Source organism: Wyeomyia smithii, chromosome 3 (genome assembly GCF_029784165.1).
Source record: "Wyeomyia smithii strain HCP4-BCI-WySm-NY-G18 chromosome 3, ASM2978416v1, whole genome shotgun sequence".
NCBI classification, from domain to species: domain Eukaryota; kingdom Metazoa; phylum Arthropoda; class Insecta; order Diptera; family Culicidae; genus Wyeomyia; species Wyeomyia smithii.
Genome location: NC_073696.1, coordinates 79,523,382 through 79,543,587, shown reverse-complemented (window position 1 = coordinate 79,543,587; position 20,206 = coordinate 79,523,382). Strand labels below are relative to the sequence as shown.

General features: G+C 39.5%; 1 protein-coding gene across 2 annotated transcripts in view; it reads right to left on the bottom strand.

The window, feature by feature from the left end:
• LOC129730357 (uncharacterized) overlaps positions 1–20,206 on the bottom strand; it is a 62,058-nt gene that overhangs the window by 19,008 nt on the left and 22,844 nt on the right. For both annotated transcript variants that reach the window (XM_055689637.1, XM_055689638.1), the window contains exons 3-5: positions 12,973–13,105; positions 12,741–12,910; positions 11,782–12,675 (exon numbers count right to left, since the gene is read on the bottom strand). In XM_055689637.1, the coding sequence (XP_055545612.1) occupies positions 11,782–12,675; positions 12,741–12,910; positions 12,973–13,105 (1,197 nt within the window). The remainder of the gene's footprint in view (positions 1–11,781; positions 12,676–12,740; positions 12,911–12,972; positions 13,106–20,206) is intronic.

The window sequence follows — 20,206 nt, the reverse complement described above, 5'->3', positions numbered from 1 at the left end:
AGAGAAAAACCACAGCAAACTAACATAGATATCTAACACAACAACCTATGGCTCGTATGCGTGTGGAAGATCACCACAACCGGCTACTCTGTGCTGCACTGCAACTGGGGGCTCTGGTGGAGCAGCTTGGTTATTCAAGTGGGGTGGTTTCTCGCTGTCTGATTTTCCCACCCGAATGATCGCAGCCGGTTTACATGTTCCTAGGCAAGCTTCTAGGCGGAAATTTGCGATGCGTTTGTGCATGGCCTGAGTGAGCTTTAATTTCGAGTGTTGGTTTGGCTTTTGTTTTGACGGGTCGTTCAAGGGCTTCCGGTGGATGTGGATAGGTCAAATATTTTTGGTGTCGGTGCGTTGACACAACACAACATGGGTATTATTTTTTAAGTATGTTCATGGAAGTTTACTTCAAAAAAAATATTTTATAACATCATATCCGAGGTGCAAAATTGCAACAATAGTTGCAGCATATTAGTGACATTTTTTGTGGAAGCAAGGTTAACAATTAATATTTTCGTAACAGTGCATCATGTAAAAAGAACATCATGTATTTGATAACCAAAGCTAGTAGCAACTATAATGTTCCGATTCAGCCATTTGCGACTGCACAGAGGTTCAGTTCGGCACATTTATAAAAAAAAACATGCAGATGGTACAGATAATTATCGGATCTAGCCAAGGTTAATGAGTGGATGACTGCGTGGCTGTTTTTAACGGATTTGCTGTTGGTGTCAACCTAACAGCCAACTGTAGAACGCTCTGCCCAAGGTTTCTCTGTTCTGACGGTTTCTATTCTATACATAGCGTTCTTTTCATGTTCGCCGAATAAATGCGTCACGAAACTCGCATGAGTAATTCAATTATTCGATCCACCGTCATCATTATTATCGTACTCATCATCGTTAGGGTGTCACTTCGCCATCTTTCTTGTGATCCGTCGTTACAATGGGCGATTTTCTACGTTGCTGGTGGCTGGTCGGATCATGGTAGTTAAACTTTATGTGGTTTGCAGATTGGTTTGACTTCATAGAAAGACTTTGAACTTCACGTTTTCTAGATATTTCGCGACAATTGTAATGACCGTTGAAGCCGGCTTGATTATCTTATAGTGAGACGGAAGTCTTTGAACGAAAGTTGATGCCTACTGTGGAACAATGCAGTAAGAAGATGAATTTGCTATATTATGGGTGATTAGATCGGATCTCATGATTCGTTGGCTTACAGGCAATGAAAAAGTTCATACTGATAGAAAATTTATAATTAATGATCCGTATGACTAGGCATATTTTTTCATGATCCATGAAATGCAGAGGGAAAAGGTGCGATCGATCAAATCGGGTAACTTTTTGGTATCAATTTTGTTTTAAACAATTACCTAAGTTGAACATTTCATATTTTTCAAATAGCAAAATTTAACAAGGATTGAAGCTAGTTTTTCAAAATACAATTTTATTTCTTGTTGCTTCATTCGTTGGTTTAATTAAATGATATACTAACTTCTTTCTTCACTATTCCAATTCAAACGATCTTAACACTTGTTATTTATACAACAGAGGGCAAGCTTAATACGCTTGACATTTGGAACCATTTAAATAACAAAGACTTTCAACAGATGTCTCTTATGTGCTTTGCAGTGATTAGAGCTTAGTATTGAAGAAAAATTTCGTAATATTAATAATTGCTCCGAATTTATTGTATCTAACTTTCATTTTGTATTTAGCTTAGAATCGGAATGAAACAACTGGATGAAAATGTTTTAACTTGTTGTTCACTCCTTCTGTTGTAATGATCCAAATAATAAACTAATGACAAGCTAACAAGCAAATCTAATGTGTCTGGTTAACACAACGCTGCCCCTCTCCCTCATTTTCAACCACGACAATAAAACGAAAATCAAGAGAATAATTTCGAAGCTCGGTGATTCTATTACAACGATTGCACCCCATCACGCACCTGTCAATTATGAAGGGCAATGACAATAAAACATAGTGTCACTTCCTTTAGACAATTATGTGTTGGTCCCCCAAGCGCTCAATCGCAAACTATTTTGACGTTGGATGTCGGTGCAGCGGTTTATGTTTCGTATGCTATGCGTATAAACTGAACGGTTTTGAGAACATATAAAGAGCTAAAAAAGTGAATTGGAGACATACTCAAGTCGAATTAGTTTGTTCAAACTAGAATGATAAAACGAAACATGTTAAACCAAAACTAATTCGTTCCCTAGACTATAAGAAACATGTTGCAATTACACAATAATTCTATTCACTAAACCAGAACGCATATACGAGAGGAAAATTGACTTTCCTAACCTGTTCACAGCAAAAAAATAGGGAACTAATAGCATTAGGGGCTATTGTTTTGGCACGCTGCTTGAACTGTTTTGACACTTGATTATAATTTCAAAACTTCTCCACGTTTAACGCTCACTAACCACCAGCTGTCTGTCCGTTATGTAGTTCCTAGACGAAAATGGCCCGTAGATCCACACGGTAGATCATTATGGCAAAAAGTTACGTCCACCACCGGTGAGAGTACAATAAGCGCCGCGTGTGAGGGACGCAAATTTATAGCATCTGAGTGCACATAAATTTCTGCTCCTTTGTGTACCGCAGAAGATGCATTCTGAAGCGATTCGAACGCATCGGCTGTGGTGCATAGTACCGGTCAACAAGCAGTTAGTAGGTTGCAAAATCCATCATCCCATACTAAGCTTGCTGAGGGTCGTTGTCTTACGACAAAGAAATGTGTACCGTTACTCGAAATTAGCGGGAATAGTTATTTCATTTTAGGGTTTAGTTTTAGTAACCTGATGAAGTAATGTTACGCTAAACAGATGGAAATTTTCTAAAAGCACATTTTCTAAAGGTTTAAAATCGATAAATTTGCATTGTTCGAAACACTTCCCCGACTCACAGTTTTCGATTCGTTGCCAATCCAATGAGGCGATTCTAGGTGTGAAAAATGGCAAAATTAGCCCACACCATCAGATACGGTGGGAAAATAATGATTCAAGACTGCAGTGAATTATTACGAGTTAAATAATTAAATCAATCACTTGTCTAGTTTGAAGTTACTCATAAGAGTATTACACGTGTAAAATATATTCTGAATCAATGAAAAATATATAGACTAGTGTACAGATTTTTAGCGAACCTAAGACAAATTGAGACTTATATAATGATAATAATTGGAGGTTGATATCTACGATTTTGTTCATCTCGACTTTTGAAAATATATTATTGCTTACAGTTATTAACAATAGAACATCAAATCATACGTTGATTTGATTTATAGTGTACTATCTTTGGCGAAATTTTGGAAGCCGACAGTTGTTTTTCATTTATTTTCAAAACTCTTCAGGTTGACAAAAGTGTTTCAAGAGTTTTTGAACATTCTTAAAAACTCTTCAAGAAAGGAAATTGCATTTGTCTAACAAATGGACAAAAAGCTTCAAAATATGCTATTGGCATTTTGAAAGTGTTTGAGTTACTACCTTAGCTTTATTGAAAATTACTCCTCACGAAAAAGCATGACTCGGGGACTTTCACCCGAAGGTTTTTGGAACGGATTCGAGTGAATTGGGATCTGTAATCGAAAAACTCTAAAACTTGAAAGCACCAGGAGATGAAAAAATTTTCTCTATCCTCATCAAAAGATTTCTTGAAGGTTCTTTGAATATCTTGAAAGATTTTTTGTTAATAAAAGTCATTCCAATTTTCAAACCTGACAAGAATCCCGCATCAAGGTGTCGATCAATTGGTTTATTTTCATCTATTTGAGAAAAAAGCTAACTATTCCACTTCAAAGTAATAATACCAGTTCTACGATGCCTCTGAAGAAGTTTCGATTGCTGTCCCTTAAAACCAAATCCTTTTGTTCTCCCAAACTGGAACAAAACAGCTAAGGTGTTCAAGAATAGTTTACAAGGTTTGCTTGAAACTCTATACTTTTATCGCAACAAAACCATAAAAAATCTACAACAAATGTTGAGAGTTTTATAAATTAGGTAAACATTTCTCTTTTTTGTGTCTATTTTGCTACGGACGGAAACTGTTTATTATTCACCTTTAGCAATTTTTAAAACAACCGATTTACTCTTTCTCCAAAATGAATGTCACCGTAGTTTGTTAACCCTTTATAAGGCCATGGAAACTACGCACGGAATCGTTATAAACTTCAGTAGAACGTATTTCTTACAGGAGGAACAACACATCTGTACCTTTGATAAAAAAATCACTATTGAATCAATTGAAAAAAATGGTGGCAATAAAGTTGCCACTGCCCGTTAATCTCAAAAACAATGGAAATATTTTTTTACATCTGTATTGTAAGCTAAAAAAGAAACATCATAGTAACTAGAATATAACAGTAGGACTTCATGGAAGAGACCGAAATAAACATTATTCCAATGGTATTCTGGAAAAAAAATTAGGAAGAAATTTGAAATTTGTCGTCCAGTACACCATGTATTTTAACAGAAAAAAAACTGCATAATCTAACATAGTAGGTCCTAAATAAAAAGTTTCTGGTTAAAAACTTACCAATTTGTTGGATTTTCACTAAATTAAAAAAGAATTTCATAAAGACGTTCCAAAATCGCGGTTTGTTTACATAAAAATGAACCAAAAATGAATTATGTGCACTTCTAGCAGTCCTAGAAAAAACTGAAGTGTACTAAGACATCTCTAGAAGTCTTTGGTTAAGCCAAATTTAAAAACAACATTCTTAGTGCAGCGAAAAAAATATATTTTGTTGGTGGTAATATAGTTGCCACTGCCTTATAAAGGGTTAAAAGGAATAGCTAAATCTATACGCATTTTTAAGTTCATAATTGAGATTTTTTATTAGCATGTTCAGTTTATACGTGTTATGTTATACAGCTCGTCGGATTCGCATGGTTAATATCCGAAAATATCGATACCTACCACTTTAATCGAGTTTTCGTCGAATTGTTTGCGAAACATGAGTAACGATGCCCGAATAGATGCAGTATACGCTGATATGGAAGCGGCATTTGATCGAGAAGACCACTGAATACTTTAAGCTCAACTCGAAAAACTGCGAATATCATCTCCTCATGTGCAATGGTTTGTATCCTCTAAAGATTAGGGTCTTCCGTCTGAAGATAGGTTCTCAGTTTTCAGTACAGTTTACAAATGTCATTGGAGTACCTCAAGGTAGCAATCTTGGGCCGCTACTCTCCATGTTATTCATCAACGATATTTCTCTTCTACTTCCGGATAGTTGCCGTGAATTGTGCGTCGATGTCGTGCAACTTTTTGTGAAAAATACTGCGGACTTTGTGCACTAGGACTTCAGTGACTAGTGGACTAATGGTGTTCCAGAAACGCGTCATCTCCTTCTATCGGACAAAAAAGTCTATCTTATTTGACTATACTATGTCGAGTCAGTCTCTTCCTAGAGTGACACAGATTCGTAATCTGGAAGTTATTCTAGATACTACGCTCGCTTTCAAACTGCACTACAACGAAATCGTCTCTAAAACTAACCGACAACTCGGATTTATGTTCACGATAGCCAACGAGTTCCACGATCCGGTTTTGCTTAGATCGCTGTACTATTTTTAGTGCGATCTATTTTGAAATTCTACTCCGTTGTATGGTGTCATTTCTACAACTTTTGGATTACTAGAATGGAATGTATAGCAAAGCAAAGCCAAACCTTGGTGCTACATTCCGATTTGGAACTTGGCCTTCTTTTTACTATATACAGACTTCGCAGCCAACCGTTAAGTGTACAGGACAATTGCGGGGCTAGGCGCCACGATTCTACTGACACTAACAGTCTCTCCCGAGACGAGACTCGAACCTACAACGACTGGCTTGTTGGCCAGCATCGAACCTCGAGACCATTTGAGAGATATACTAGAATGGAATGTAAGCAACGAAAATTCTACGATACGCTCTGAGATTCCTTCCCTGGCGCGATTTCACACATCTGCCAGTCTACGCTGAATGCTGTCGGCTCCTAGAAATGCAAACTCTGGAGGAAAGGTTTAAAGCTCGAGCTTTATTCATAGGTAGATTACTTGCAGGTGAAATCGGTTCTTTGGGATCATTTTCTATTTTGGCCTTTTCTGTCCTGACGAAAAACTTTTCGGCGATTCTGAGCACAATTTGGGATCATTTCCCATTTTTGCCTTTTTTGGCCTTTAGAAGAACTTTTCGGCGATGCTAAACGTGGGATCATATTCTATTTTGGCCTTTTCTGGCCTTCAAAAGAACTCTTCGGCCATTCTGGGCTCAATTTGGGATCATTTTCCATTTTGGCCTTTTCTGGTCTTTAGAAGAACTTTTCGGCGATTCTAAGCGAAATGTTGGATCTTTTTCTAATTTGGCCTTTTTTGACCGTTAGAAGCACTTCACGACGATTCTGAGCTCAATTTGAGACAAACTTTTTAAAATGAATCGCTGTTAAGTTTAGGTAACAAAGTGTGCTCTTTTCACCTCACCATGAAGTGACCATTTCGCCCCTAGCGAATCAGTTAAAGTTAAAATGGTATTTTTATTCTAATTATAGCTTAAAATAAACCTGAGTTAATCCACCTAGTGGTATAGAAACCTTCGTTATACTAACTACCTATTATTTTATACTTATTAAACCAGTAAACCACAAATCGTATACCAATGTAAATCCAATTCCAATAATGAATGAAACGAATTTAAAAGAAATTTTCAGATGGTGAACCAAATACGATCATTGAATTAAAGCTTGACGTGGGTTTTGCAAATATTATGGATGTTGTTACTGGAGTACATGAGTGTTAATTTTTCGATCACAAACCAATTATTAAATGTTAGTTAGAAGCAACTCAAATTTTTTCTTGAAAATGATGCTCATACTAGAACTGCAATTATGTATGTGAGTTTAATGCAGTTCTTTTTTTTTAAATTCGCATAATCCAGGTTTGAATATCACTTTCGCTTTATTTTTAGAAATCGCAGGACCTAGAATTATGAATGAGATCAGATTTTGCTACAATGTTTGGCTCCAGAAAGCGGTAGAAGATTATTATTCTTCGCAAATCTGGGTTCAAATTTAATATATATTTTAAAGAAAGTGAGGACGGAAGCTTCGCGAGGCAAAAAAGGAGCCAGGTGAGCATTGCAGTTTCCTCTAAAAATCTAATTCAAATTTTTAGGAAAAAGCTGAACGGTAATTTTTTTACACCAGTTGAGACGCACTACGAAGAGTGTAAAAATTATACAAAGTTGTCGATGATTGTTGTTTTCAGGGAGAGAGAGATAAATTATCCAAAAAGTAAAATATCCCATGTCTGAAATATACTTCGGTCAAATTTCTACAGTTCAAGCTACCAATAAAAATTCGCACTTAGTATGATTTTTAAAGAGCTCTGGGGCGTTCATTTGAGCATGCGAACATCAAAATCGGAATATGCGTTTTGTAAAATGAGCGTTTATTTTGTAATTTTTTTGTTTCGATCCTGATGAACTATACATATAAACGACATATTTACACATACATACACACAAGCCAACATACACATACTTACAGAAATTGTTCAGTTCGTCGATCTGAGTCGATTGGTGTATAACACATGGCTCTCCATGCCATTAATTTTGCCTTAAAAGTTAAATATCTTATGTAAAAAATACTCTTTGATCAATATTTTGAGAACTAAACCACTAATCAATAATTCACTCGGTAGCATTCTGGGGGAGCACAGTAGCTTTCGTTTGCGTATAAGATCATCAAAATCGGATATTGCGTTCTGTAAGAAAGGTGCGTTAGTATTTCGCGGCACATACATACAGACAACATACATACACACACACATACACACATACACACACACATACACACGAACAGACATTGCTCAGTTCGTCGAGCTGAGTCGAATGGTATATACGATTTGGCCCTCCGGATCTTGGATCTATTTTGCGTTTTTCGACCGATTTTATAACCTTTGTTTAGTATAACAAAGGTAAAAGCTTCAATGAAGATGAAATTTGCAGTATGACCAGTACGTCACGTAGCAGTGTGTAGATACTTGTTAACCCGAATTAGGCCAATTATGCCATATGGCATCATTTGACTCATTGAATATTTCTCAATTTAAAATGAAATTTGATTACATTTCCATCATTTGACCATATTTTTATGAACACCAATAGATGCCGCTTGACAGAATAGTTACATCAAGTTAGTCTAGTTTTGTCCGTAGACGCAGTAGCTATTAAAAGTTGAAAAATGTAAAATATTCACAGGGAATTCTGGGCTGATTCGGGTAAGCCATTTAAACGACCGTAAAAGCTTATTATAATTCCGTATTTTGGAAAGACAAATCAATTTCGTTTTACAAAAAAAAATCTGTAGTTACTGCGGCAGTGTACATACTAACTTGTATTTTGAAATGCGTAGCTTCGCAGAAATGAGAGATGCTCATTTCGCCTCGTGTGCTCATAATCCCCAAAACCGTCTCCTAGTTATTTACACGCAAAATTTTTCTATATTACTTTGAATGAAATAACGCAAAATTGCTCTTTGAGTAGCAAACCTGTTACTTAAGAAGCAATAAAATTATTGTCCAGTCCAGTAACAACACATAATGTCATATATTATGCTATATTTTGAAATATAACACGTTTATTTTTTTACGAAGAATTCAAAGTATTTCATCTTAAGTAAACTAAAAAGCAATCATTAGTAACATATTAATGAGAACAAAATAAAGAGTTTACGGGATTATAGCATCAATTTTAAAAATACAAGCCTAAAAAATATTTGCACACAGCCCTTCATGAAGTATTTCGTAGCCTCAATCAATTAGAAGATAGAGGTTAATATTTCGTATGCAGCCCCTTTGCATCAATGACGACTTGTTATCTCTTTTTTTTCCGCGTTGGGTATTTTCGTCACTGCGACCAATTTTTTGATATTTTGTGACAAGGACAAGGTATTGTTATCTCCTTGGCATCGAATCAATTAACCCTCTAGTGCCCAGTGCCGCCTTGAGACGGTCTTCAGTTAAACCTCTAAAAACCTTCAATAAGAACTTAAAAATGCTTATGGAGCTTCATAGTGATTTTTTCGAAGTCCGTCCAAAACTCCTTTTACGGATCTGCACGTCTAGAATACACCATAGATTTTCTATAGGGTTTATATCTGGTGATTGGGGTGGTGTAACTAGTTTGTGCGGAACATTATAGAGTAACCATTCTCTTGTTATTTTCGCCGTATGTTTGAGGCCGTTGTCCTGTTGGAAGTTGGAAGTTGAAAGGCTTTCTCCAAACGAATCGTTTCCCATCAGATCCGAACAAGTTAAACTTGCTCTCATCAAAAATATAACACGCCGCCAAAATTCTAATGGCTTGGAAATGTGAGCTTTAGCAAACTCTAGACGCTTCATTCGGTTTTTCTCAGAGAAGGAAGGTTTCCTTCTTGCTGCTCGGCTGGGAATATTTGCAGAATGTAGTACATTTCTCACTGTTTGAGGATGAACCAGCCGACAAGCTCTGCGCGCTAACGAGAGGATCCATTTGCGCATCCCTAATAGTTGCTTGCCGTTCTCTTGTTGTCAGCTTTCTTGGTCTTCCAGAACGACGCTTATTTTCGATTATCTCCGTTTCTAAATACCGTTTGATTGTATATCGAACTGTTGAAAATCCTAGCTCCACGGTTCTACCGATCTCTTTGTAGCTTTTTCCCGATTCGCGTAAAAAAATAATCCTTTCGCGAATCGACGAAGGACTTTCAGTTTTCTTCGGACACATCCTGACAGAGCACACTATACAAAAATATGAGAAGTACTCATGTATTCACATATGTCAGTGTGTTGGTAAGTCGCCGAACGTAATTGAATAAGCGAGTCGCAGTGTGCCCAGATTGTGTGCAAATACTTTTTTGAGTATGATTTTCAGAAATACTCAATTTAATAAAAAAAACCTACAACAAGTGCAATATTACTTTCAAATACTTGGAATATTACACTGTTTTATTATGAAAATTTTTGTCCAGAATAATCGCCAGAAATTAAGTAATTTAAAAAAACAATTGTTTGCAAATATGTACTCTATTATCCACTGTAGGACCAATTTATGATACTTTTATACTACTGGTGCTATAGCCAAAACCGGTGCTTCTATCCTAAATGATTTCAAACTATCACATTTTACCCATTTACATTTTACTAGAAACTCTTGAGAGGTTCTCAAGCTGTCTGAGGAACCTTAAAAAAAACGATTTGGTCACAAATAAAATGATTCCAAACTTATCTGATCATTTATCATCCTCCCTAACCTGTCCGCGGCGAATGTGGACTTTTGCTAGGGGCACCAAAATTCACAGGAATGGTTAGAAAGCTGTTATTTTCATTTTTTTCAAATTTGCGCAAAACCTGTGTTTACTAGTGTTATCGATCATCGATCAAAATGTATCGATATTTTTCCTTTAACATCAAAAAGTATTTAAGCCTGTCTCACGTTTTTATTGCTTGTTATTTTTATTTCACTCGTATATTTTTTTATTGAGATTATTGAGGTAATACAGATGATTTTACTTTTTGTCTGTTGTCAAATTTATCAACAAACATTTCCGTCTTTCAAATAGCATACGTTGGCTAAATGATGAATGAGGAAACAGTTTCGGGTTGCTGCATATACCTGCTGATGATTTGGTTCTTTAGTATAACAAATTAACAGAATAACCCTTGTACACGAGCACTATCTGACACCAAAATTTTTATCTGCAACTTTGCCGAAGGCGTCATCCCGGTCAAACAAACCGTACTGTCTCTAAAAATGTTTGAAATCTTTATTACTCTTTTTACGTAAATCTTTTCCCCAAATAAGTCGAGATTCAAAATAAAAAAAAATATCAATAGCCCAAAATGACATCTTTAGATCATAAGAACATCTGTGTAAAGTTTCAATTAGACCAAAAATGGTCGATTAAAAAGGTTGCCCGTTTTTTGGGGAATTGCACAGCAACGGGCTCAAGTCTGTGTTATAAAAATCTTTGACTACATGCCACAACTTTTAGTTTCTAGACACATGATGTCGAGAAAAAAATGGGAGTATTTTTCGTACGGTGAAAATGTGTAAAACTTGTAAAATCAACAGAAATCTCCTCCAAATTAAATTAGCATGAAAATCAGTTGCAGCATGTTATCAAACGAATATAAGCAATGTTTGCATTCGAAAACCAAACTGACAAAAAAACAACTTCACGCGAATTAACACCTCATCTGAAAACAACACTAATGACATCGTAATAGCAGCGTTGACCCGGTCAGTGGTTATCACCCGGAACGGTTCTTCAAAAAAAATTGGACGGTTTGCTGCATTGTAGCAGCAGCAGCAAAGCAGTAGCGTCAATAGCACCCACAATAAAGAGACGCAACACTGCAACGAATTCAGGGTGTATACCTTAGGCTGACATTGAAATTGACAGCTAATGCATCGCGATACAAATGCCGTCTGTCCGCAGCTCGGGAAGCATTCTATCGGAGCGAATGTGAACATGTTGAAATGAGTACCGAGGTGGCATCAACAGTCAAACAGTGTGTGGGTATGAATGTACCTTTTCTGGTTATTAGTGATGCGTGCGACAATCATCACACTTTGCTCCCCACAGGTGGTCACAGTAGAAAGAGTTTAATTATCCATTGGAAGAGCCGGAGCGTTGGTCTTAATTTAACTGAGCTGATGCAATTCCTCTACCGCATTAGGTGTTCAAATTTGATTATAAATACTTTTATATTCTTTGATTTGAGTGTGTTATGAATTTTTATGTACTCACGTCTTAATCTTGTAGGATGAAGATCATGTTTCTCTTCCGTAACTTGGTATCCATTACCACCGGTAGGCCCACTTGGAGCACCTGAGGGTGGCCGCGGTTTACCATATCCTGACGGCCCGGACGCAGATCCTGCGCTCGATGGCCGATGGGATGATCCGTAGCCGGGATTTTTATGTTCAACTGGAGGTTGAGGTCCACTGCCTTCGTAGCCAGAGGCACTATTATCCACTGGCTTCATGACGCCGGTCGGACCCGTCGGTCCGGATGGTCTTCCAAAATATCCAGCGTATTCTGGTCGCAGATAATTGTTATCCACAGATGGTATGTTTGGAGCGTACACTCCCGGAAAAGGTTCAATTTTGTTTGGCAGTGGATAATTCGTTTCATAAAGCATTGGAAAGTTGTACGGATAATTTCCAGGTCGCGATGGGCCTGAACCACCCGGATATTGTGGTCTGAAATCGCTTGGGTATTTCATAGCGCTTTCGTCTGGTTGTGTTGGTTTGGGAGGTACTCGATCTGATCCGGTGCTACTAGGAGGACCTGAGGCTCCATTATTTGTTGGAGTATAGTGACCGGCCAATGTGGACGAAGGTTGCTCCTTCGTGGAATAATATTCTTCCCCAGGTGCGGTCGTCTCCGGAAACGTTTCGCCGGTACCTTGGTTGAAGGTCGACCCTGGGTTGGTAGAAAAAGTTCCTGGATATTCACTTGTAGGCCGGACCTCGGAAAACCCATTGTTGGTAGTCGATATTGGTGCTCCGGTAGCCGTAGTACCGGTGGGTGTAAATACCGGTGCACCTGGCCGCTCAGGAGCTCCCGGTGGAGGGAAAGCAGATGATGGCCTTTGAGTTCCCCCTGGCGGCACTTCATTCGCGGGGAAGTTGGTTAGCCCTAAAATAATAATTATAATAATTATGTAAGCATGGATTTTGCATGATGTTTGCTTTCATTCTTACCCCCTGGCCGTGGAGGAGGATTCGACGGCCCGCTAGAGTCTAAAAAACAGTTGTACTTCCTGGCGTACAGGTCGAAATCTGGATCAAATACGGTGCCGACGGGGCGTGAGTTGGTAGCGTCGATCACGTTCGCCGACAGCTGGCAGGTCCCGTTTCCTCGTCCAGATATGCTGAAATGTTGAGATGGATTTTAAAACATCTGAGCTAAATTTATGCTGGTGAAATACGTTACCCAAAGGCGAATGTCTGACATTCCTTGTCGTTGAGGCAAAGCGTTTCGCAGATTTTCAACGAGTTTGTGTCTGAGTTTCGAAACGTTTTCTCAAATGGTAACATCGCACCTAGCGCTATCCGCTCGAAGCAATCTGAAAAAAGATAACGAGCAAACGAAAACGGGCATGATTGTTTAATTGAAATGCTAAATGTGGTTTTCAACAGATATCGTTTTGTTTTTTAATGGTAGAAACAACCTGTTGCTTATTAAATACAGAATATATTAAGGCTGGTGGTACCTACTCATCTCATTTTTGGCTATACGACATTGTTTACCCCGTTTTTTCTTGTAAGGCATATCGGATCAAATTTTCATTCAAAAGACGCGTATTTATTTGCTGCCTAATAATCACCACATAGAAGTGGTTTACGATCGAAATTTAGTCGACTTAAAAATGGCCAAACCAACTGTCATCAACGTAATAAAACAACCATGTATCGAGTTGAAACATGAAACATGGACTGTCGACTCATAAGAAGGAAGTGACCCTAAATCGTAACGAGAACACGATCGCGGAAGTACAAGACTGTACACGAATATATGGTACTGGTGATGTTCGATTGCGTAGTGATGAACGATGAAACCTACATCAAGGCAGACATTAAACAGCTTCATGGGCAGTGGTTTTTTACGGTTATCGGAAAGGGAAGGGTGGCAGATATTTTTAAGCATATAATACTGCCGAAGTTCGCTAAGAAATATATAATACTGTAGCTAGAAGAACAATATTCTTACTGCAACTGGGACTGTCAAAAAGGCATTTTTCGGTAGTTTGTTTTCTTCTGGTAGAGATGACATTAGTTTATCATTTAAGAAGAAATCACTTTTCCTAAGGAGGTTTTTCCAGAATAGCAGTAGGGAATAAAATGTAATATTTTGGAAAATAGTGCATTCTTTTGAATGGGATGGTAAAATGACTGTACAGGTTCTGATGAGAAGCGTTAATCAAATATGTCGGGTATTTTACTCAAACAATACAATATCGCACGCTTAGCGCTGGGGCTAGTAGCGGTCTCGATCAACTAGATTAGTTGAGAGCATTCGTTATCGATATTGTTTCTGGCACATTTTGCATGTGTAGGATAAGTACAACGATACACCGTGCCCCAGTACTGAGTCGAAAAAATTTCCAGCTCGAAAAGATCCTCGACTCGATCGGGAATCAAACCCGATATCACAACCGTATGGGAGAGCTAGCCGACCGACATCGCTAACCACAGAGCCACGGGGACCACCAATTTATTTTAATCAAACTCATCCCAAAATTTAACCGACGTATGTAAACTGAAGTAAATACATATACTGAATCACTGTAAAAATTTGGTTTTATTCTAATAACTATAGCCGACTTTCCGATCAATCTAAAGTGCTGCAGATATTATTGACCCACCTCTTAGTCGACCGGAAGCTCAGCTGAATATTTTACTACATTTTATACTGAAGAAATTTCAACTCGAATTCAAAAAAAAATTGACACATATTTTTGTTTGACCAAGTTTTGATCGTGACACCCTGTAATAACTAACTACTCGAAAAGTGCCAGCCGCAAAACCACGTGAACCACTATTTATGTTCTACATGGTGACAGAAGTCACATAGACATATTTGGAGGCCTGCATATAGCCGTTCGAAATCAATGATACCGATTGGTTGTCCGTCTGTTGCTGTTCCGGTAACACACAAATGCATTGAACAATGACGAGCAATGCGCTTTTGACACCCCTTCCAACCCCGTCCTGGGTGCTAGAATTTTTATGCATTTTCGCTCAAGTCACCTAAAGCTAGCGTGAAGATGGGAGCCACTATTACTGTCCAGCAGTAAATCTTTCACATACCTTCCTTTGCTTTTCCCAGTGTTATGGAAAGTTGGTGTTTGGTAGCACGAACGTATTATGCAATTTTCGCCGCGATGGAATTGTTTGTTCATATAAACGAACGTGGATTGGAGTATTGTTCTGCATCTGCTGTTAAATCATCTACGGTGCGGCGGGAGAGAAGAGTAGTACGATACAGCGGATGTTTGCTATTATTTGCATATTGGCGATGCCTTTCCTCAGTCAGTGGCCCCGTGGTCGGTCGAGGCAGAGGCTACCGATGGCACTAAACGGTGGCGCAATCCCGTCACGCCGGGGGTGGTGGGTATATAGGTCGAAACGTCATGCGTGCAGGCACGGTGGATTAAGACTTTCGGTCAATGAAACAGAACCGAAACTGGCGTGTAATGTATGCTTGCCGGCTGATGTGTTGCTTTAGCCGGCTAGGGCGAAAGTGAGAGTGATTGTTTTGATTTTTTTGCCGATCTGGTTCTATGCACGTGAGCTATTTGATAAGTTGAGTTTAGGTTGTTTTATATTATTTCTATTGAGTTTTTGCCAGTGATTCCGATGTCGATGGCTTGATTTTAGAAGTAAGTGAATCTTAATGATAAGAAGTTGTTCAACTCTAAAAGGTTTGTGAAGTCGGTATTTATCACGTCATTTATATTATTAATATCTGCGGGTTCATTAACTAGTGATCGTGATGAATCATCATGAGATCCAAGCAACATTCAGGGGAAGTTGAATTTATTAAAATGAATTCCTTTTGAGTAAACGATTCACTACAATGAATTTAAAATTAATAGAGGTGAATGAATAGATAGATATAGGAGAACAGATGATTGACGGCTAACATTCAAATTAAAAACTGAAAACTGTACCAACATAACACTGAGATTCAGGGTTCACACAAAACACTTACACTTTTTTTTGCTCTGTGCGGACTCATCTCTGCGACCAGAGACATTTGATCTATTGTGATATTGCCCATGTGTTTTTTGTACTTCGCACTTTATACCGTTGGCAGTATTGCTATTGAAGTAAATGATACGTTTTTTTCATTTATATTGTGGTTGTGTGTGAGTATTTATCCTTTGGTTTCAAGCTTACTGCCCTACTATACCGAACCTCTTTCTGTTCTACCAATATTGTCAAATTACAATTCCCTGGAGTGAGACTTCACTTAACGTTCCTCTCTGGCCAGGTTAATTTTAAAAGGGACTTATTTTGTCAAGAGATAGGAGTCCTATCGAAACCTCGTTCTTCCTACCAACACCGCGTGATGCTTTACACCCGGGTCGTTTTATTATAAGTAGAACTTTTTGTCAAGAGGAAGGAGTCTTAACGAAACCTCGTTCCTCCAGTCAAGATCGTGCCATTATCACAATTCCCTGAAGAAAACTTTTATACGTTACTCAGACCAGTTTTATTATAAGAGGGACTTACTTTTGTTAGGATGAAAGTCAGCAGGTATACTATAGAATTTAGCTTGAAGGAAGGGTATGTAGTGGATAACCTAGAATAAACCCATGTTAAAGTCCTTTGACAACCAAATGGCCTGATTCTACTTAGATTCGAACCCACGACCACCCGCTTAAATATCAAAGCGGACTCTGTATCCTTGCGGCTAAAAGCTCTCTAACACTTACACTTAGTTGATCTGCCGGAAAAAGCGGATAACGAAATATGGGATGGCAAAATGTTGGCTTGAGAGGAGGGCTGAAACTACTAGAAGGAGAGAAGGACAAATACAGAAAATTAAATTAAAATTATCAAAACCTGTGAATAACTCCGCTAGCGAATAACGGATTTACATAGTAGCATGTCCGAACGAACTTGACACTATCGAACACAAGTGCTACAGGTCCAAAGCCCTGGCAAAGGAGGATGGTTGTGATGATTATGACCGTGGTCATCACGTAAAGGATAAGCGGGCAACGCTGTATCGTGCCAACATGATGTAGGTAGCGCAACCCCGATTAGGTGGCATACCGAAACTCAAACAAACCACGAAAGGCAAAAGTAAAGTAAACGGATTGATTACACGGCAACAGACCCGGCAACAAAAAAAGGACAATGATTGGAAAGTCGGATCTTGCAACGTGAGTACTTTGAATGAACACGCACGTGTTGGGCTCTTGGCTCGTGAACTGCAGAAGGTCGGCGTAAGTGTGGCAGCAATACAAGAAGTGCACTGGCCCAGAACTGGACAACGTGAGTTCCGAGCGGTGGATCCCATCGCCAACACTTCATTTAAGTACCACATCTACTACAGCGGTGGCGACAGAGCAGAACGTGGAGTTGGTTTTATAGTTATCGGGGAGCAGATGAAGCGAGTTATCCGGTGGAAACCGATAAGCGACCGAGTCTGTTTGTTGAGAATGAGGGGCAAATTCCTCAACTACAGCCTGATCACCATCTATGCCCCGATGTCATGAAGGACGAGTTCTATGAGAGCCAGGGTAAGGTCTACGGAGATTGCCCAAAACAAGATGTAAAGATTGCCATCGGAGACGCAAACGCGCAGATCAGGAGAGAAAACTTCTTCCGTCCTGTTATTGGAAAGGAAAGCCTTCATTCCGTCACCAATGACAATGGTCTGCGGCTTGTGACCTTCGTCGCTGGTAGGGGGATGGCCTACTTAGCACGCAAGAATATCCGCAAACATACCTGGCAACACCCGAGTGATGATACTTGCTCCCAGATATACCACGTGCTGGTTGACGGTCGACATTTTTCGGACGTCATGGATATGAGGTCCTTCAGAGGGCCAAACATCGACTCAGATCATTATCTTGTAGTAGCAAAAATTCGGGCGTGATTATCCAGTGTCACGAGTGCAACAAACATTAGACCAATTGCTTATCAGCTGGAGGGTTATCTGCAGAGTACCGCCGAAAGTTAGATGAGAGGATAGGAGAAATTGACGTAACTGGCAACAGCAACAGTTTATGGTAGTCTATCCATGGAACTGTGGCTACAACAGCGCTTTGAAGAATTGTTGAACGGTAATAATGAAGGCGTATCGAGAAGCAGGATAAACGTAGATGACGACGGTAAAACTGTGGAACCACCAACACTGGATGAGGTTAAGAAGGCTCTGAGCGAGCGGAAGAACAGTAAAGCTGCTGGGAAGGACGAGATCTCGGCCGAACTTCTCAAACACAGCAGCTGCATCAGTTAATCCACCATTGCCTACCAGTTGGTTGGATGGCCTCATATGCCCAGTCTACAGGTAAGGGCACAGACTAGAGTGTGCCAACTTCAGAGGGATCACCCTTTTGAACTCGGTGTACAAAATACTGTCACGTATCCTGTTCAACAGACTGAGATCGCCTTCGTCGGCAAATACCAGGTTGGTTTTTGTGAGGGCCGATCAACGACGGATCAGATGTTTACCCTGTGGACGATCCTGGATAAATTCCGGGAGTACAACTTACAGACCCACCACCTGTTCATTAATTCAAAGGCAGCGTACGATTCGGTAAATAGGAATGAGTTGTGGCAGATAATGCTCGAACATGGTTTTCCGGCGAAACTGATTAGGCTGATACGTGCAACGCTGGATGGCTCGGAATCAAGTGTTCGGTGGCTTCGTGGGAGGCCACGAACACGCTGGCTACATGCAGTGGGAGAGGACCTTAGAGCCCTGAACGTTCGGGTGAACTGGAGGAGTATCGTCCAAGACCGACGAAGATGGTGCTCTACGATACGTTCGGCATTGGCGTGAGGACACGCTGTAGCCATCAAGGTATCAAGGTAGGTAAAACCTGTGAATATAACCCATGAAATAGTGTGAAGGTACAGCGCATCTTGCGCTTATTAGCGGCAGTCAGGTAAATCTTTCTTTCAATTAGAAAACGGCCAGATCGAGCCTTCCGAAAGTGTTCTGAGCCCAGCCATTTCCCTTTCCTCACATAGACCAATTTCATATTGGCTCGACAAAAGCGGACAGCACGCGGTGCCGAGAAAAGACGATTGTCCTGAGTTTCGACGGAAACGACGATCCACCCACACGTGGGCCTCAACACCGAAGAACGGGACGAAGGACCTACATGGTAGTGCACGTTTAGAAGGAACATCCACCGTTTCCTCCCAGAAAGCAACAGTCACCGTAGCATACCCCGAAAGCAGCAACCGCTGCACCCCCGTGAGTGCCGCCAAGCAACAAAACAGCACGGCGAGAGTGAACTAGTCAGTTTTCACCCCTCCCCGTAGAACCAGCACAACTTACCACCCAAAGCAGATCACCCGTCAGAAAAAGTACCCCGAGTCAGAAGCAGATTCAGTAACCGGCCGCCCCCCTACACACATACACACATTGTAAGTTAGTAACAAATATAAACCTAACCTTAATTAAAGAGAGTTTGTACTAGAGCAAAGCCTCCCAGCTGGTCTCGAGGTACGATGCTGGCCTAACAAGCCAGTTGTCGTAGGTTCGAGTCTCGGTTCGGGAGAGACTGTTAGTGTTAGTAGGATCGTAGCGCTGGCCTCGCAATTGTCCTGTACACCTAAAGGTTGGCTGCGAAGTCTGTGTATAATAAACAGAAGGTCGAGTTCCGAATCGGAATGTAGCACCGAGGCTCTGCTTTTTTGTACTAGAGCAAATTATTACTACTTGAATAATGCATCAGCTAGCATTTTACAACTAGTTCTGAAATTTTCTCTAATGTGTACAACATAATAATGGGCCGAAACTCTTAGGCTTTATCCGTTCCAGTAATCTTGGGGATACTGAGGGACCAGAAGTGATTCTTTTCAATCCTCAGACCCGTGCCCCGTTTGTAATAGTTTAGTCATTTAGGCCCAGCAGATCGTATCCAATGATATGAAAGTAATCTTGTACAGTGACATGCGTTCGTTTAGACGAACCATGTTTTTCACAGGCTTTTCTTTCAAAACTAATTGGATTTTGAATGTCTTCACTTATTTTTGTTTGATATCATAAACTAAAACAAAATGCATCATTTCTTCAAATGATGCATACGTTCAAATGATGCATACGTTCATGCTGGCAGCGAATATCTGTAAATACTCTCCATAAACTTGTCAATTCAATGCCCAGAAGAGTATTTGTAGTTATTATTAGTAAGGGAGGAGCTACAAAGTATTAGCCAACTGATTGACTCAGAAAATTTGAGCTTTTACTACGTTGACTTGAGGTGCGTCCAAGCGAATGCATCAGCTTATTTTGAATTTTTCGCATTTTTTTATTCTATCAAGTGCACTTTTTTGAAGAAACGATGCTGTTTGTTTTCAGTTTATGATAACAAAGAGAAAAAAGTGATGACATTCAAAACTCAATTAGTTTTGAAAGAAAGACCTATGAAAAACATGGTGCGTCTAAACGTACGCATGTCATTGTATTAATTTTG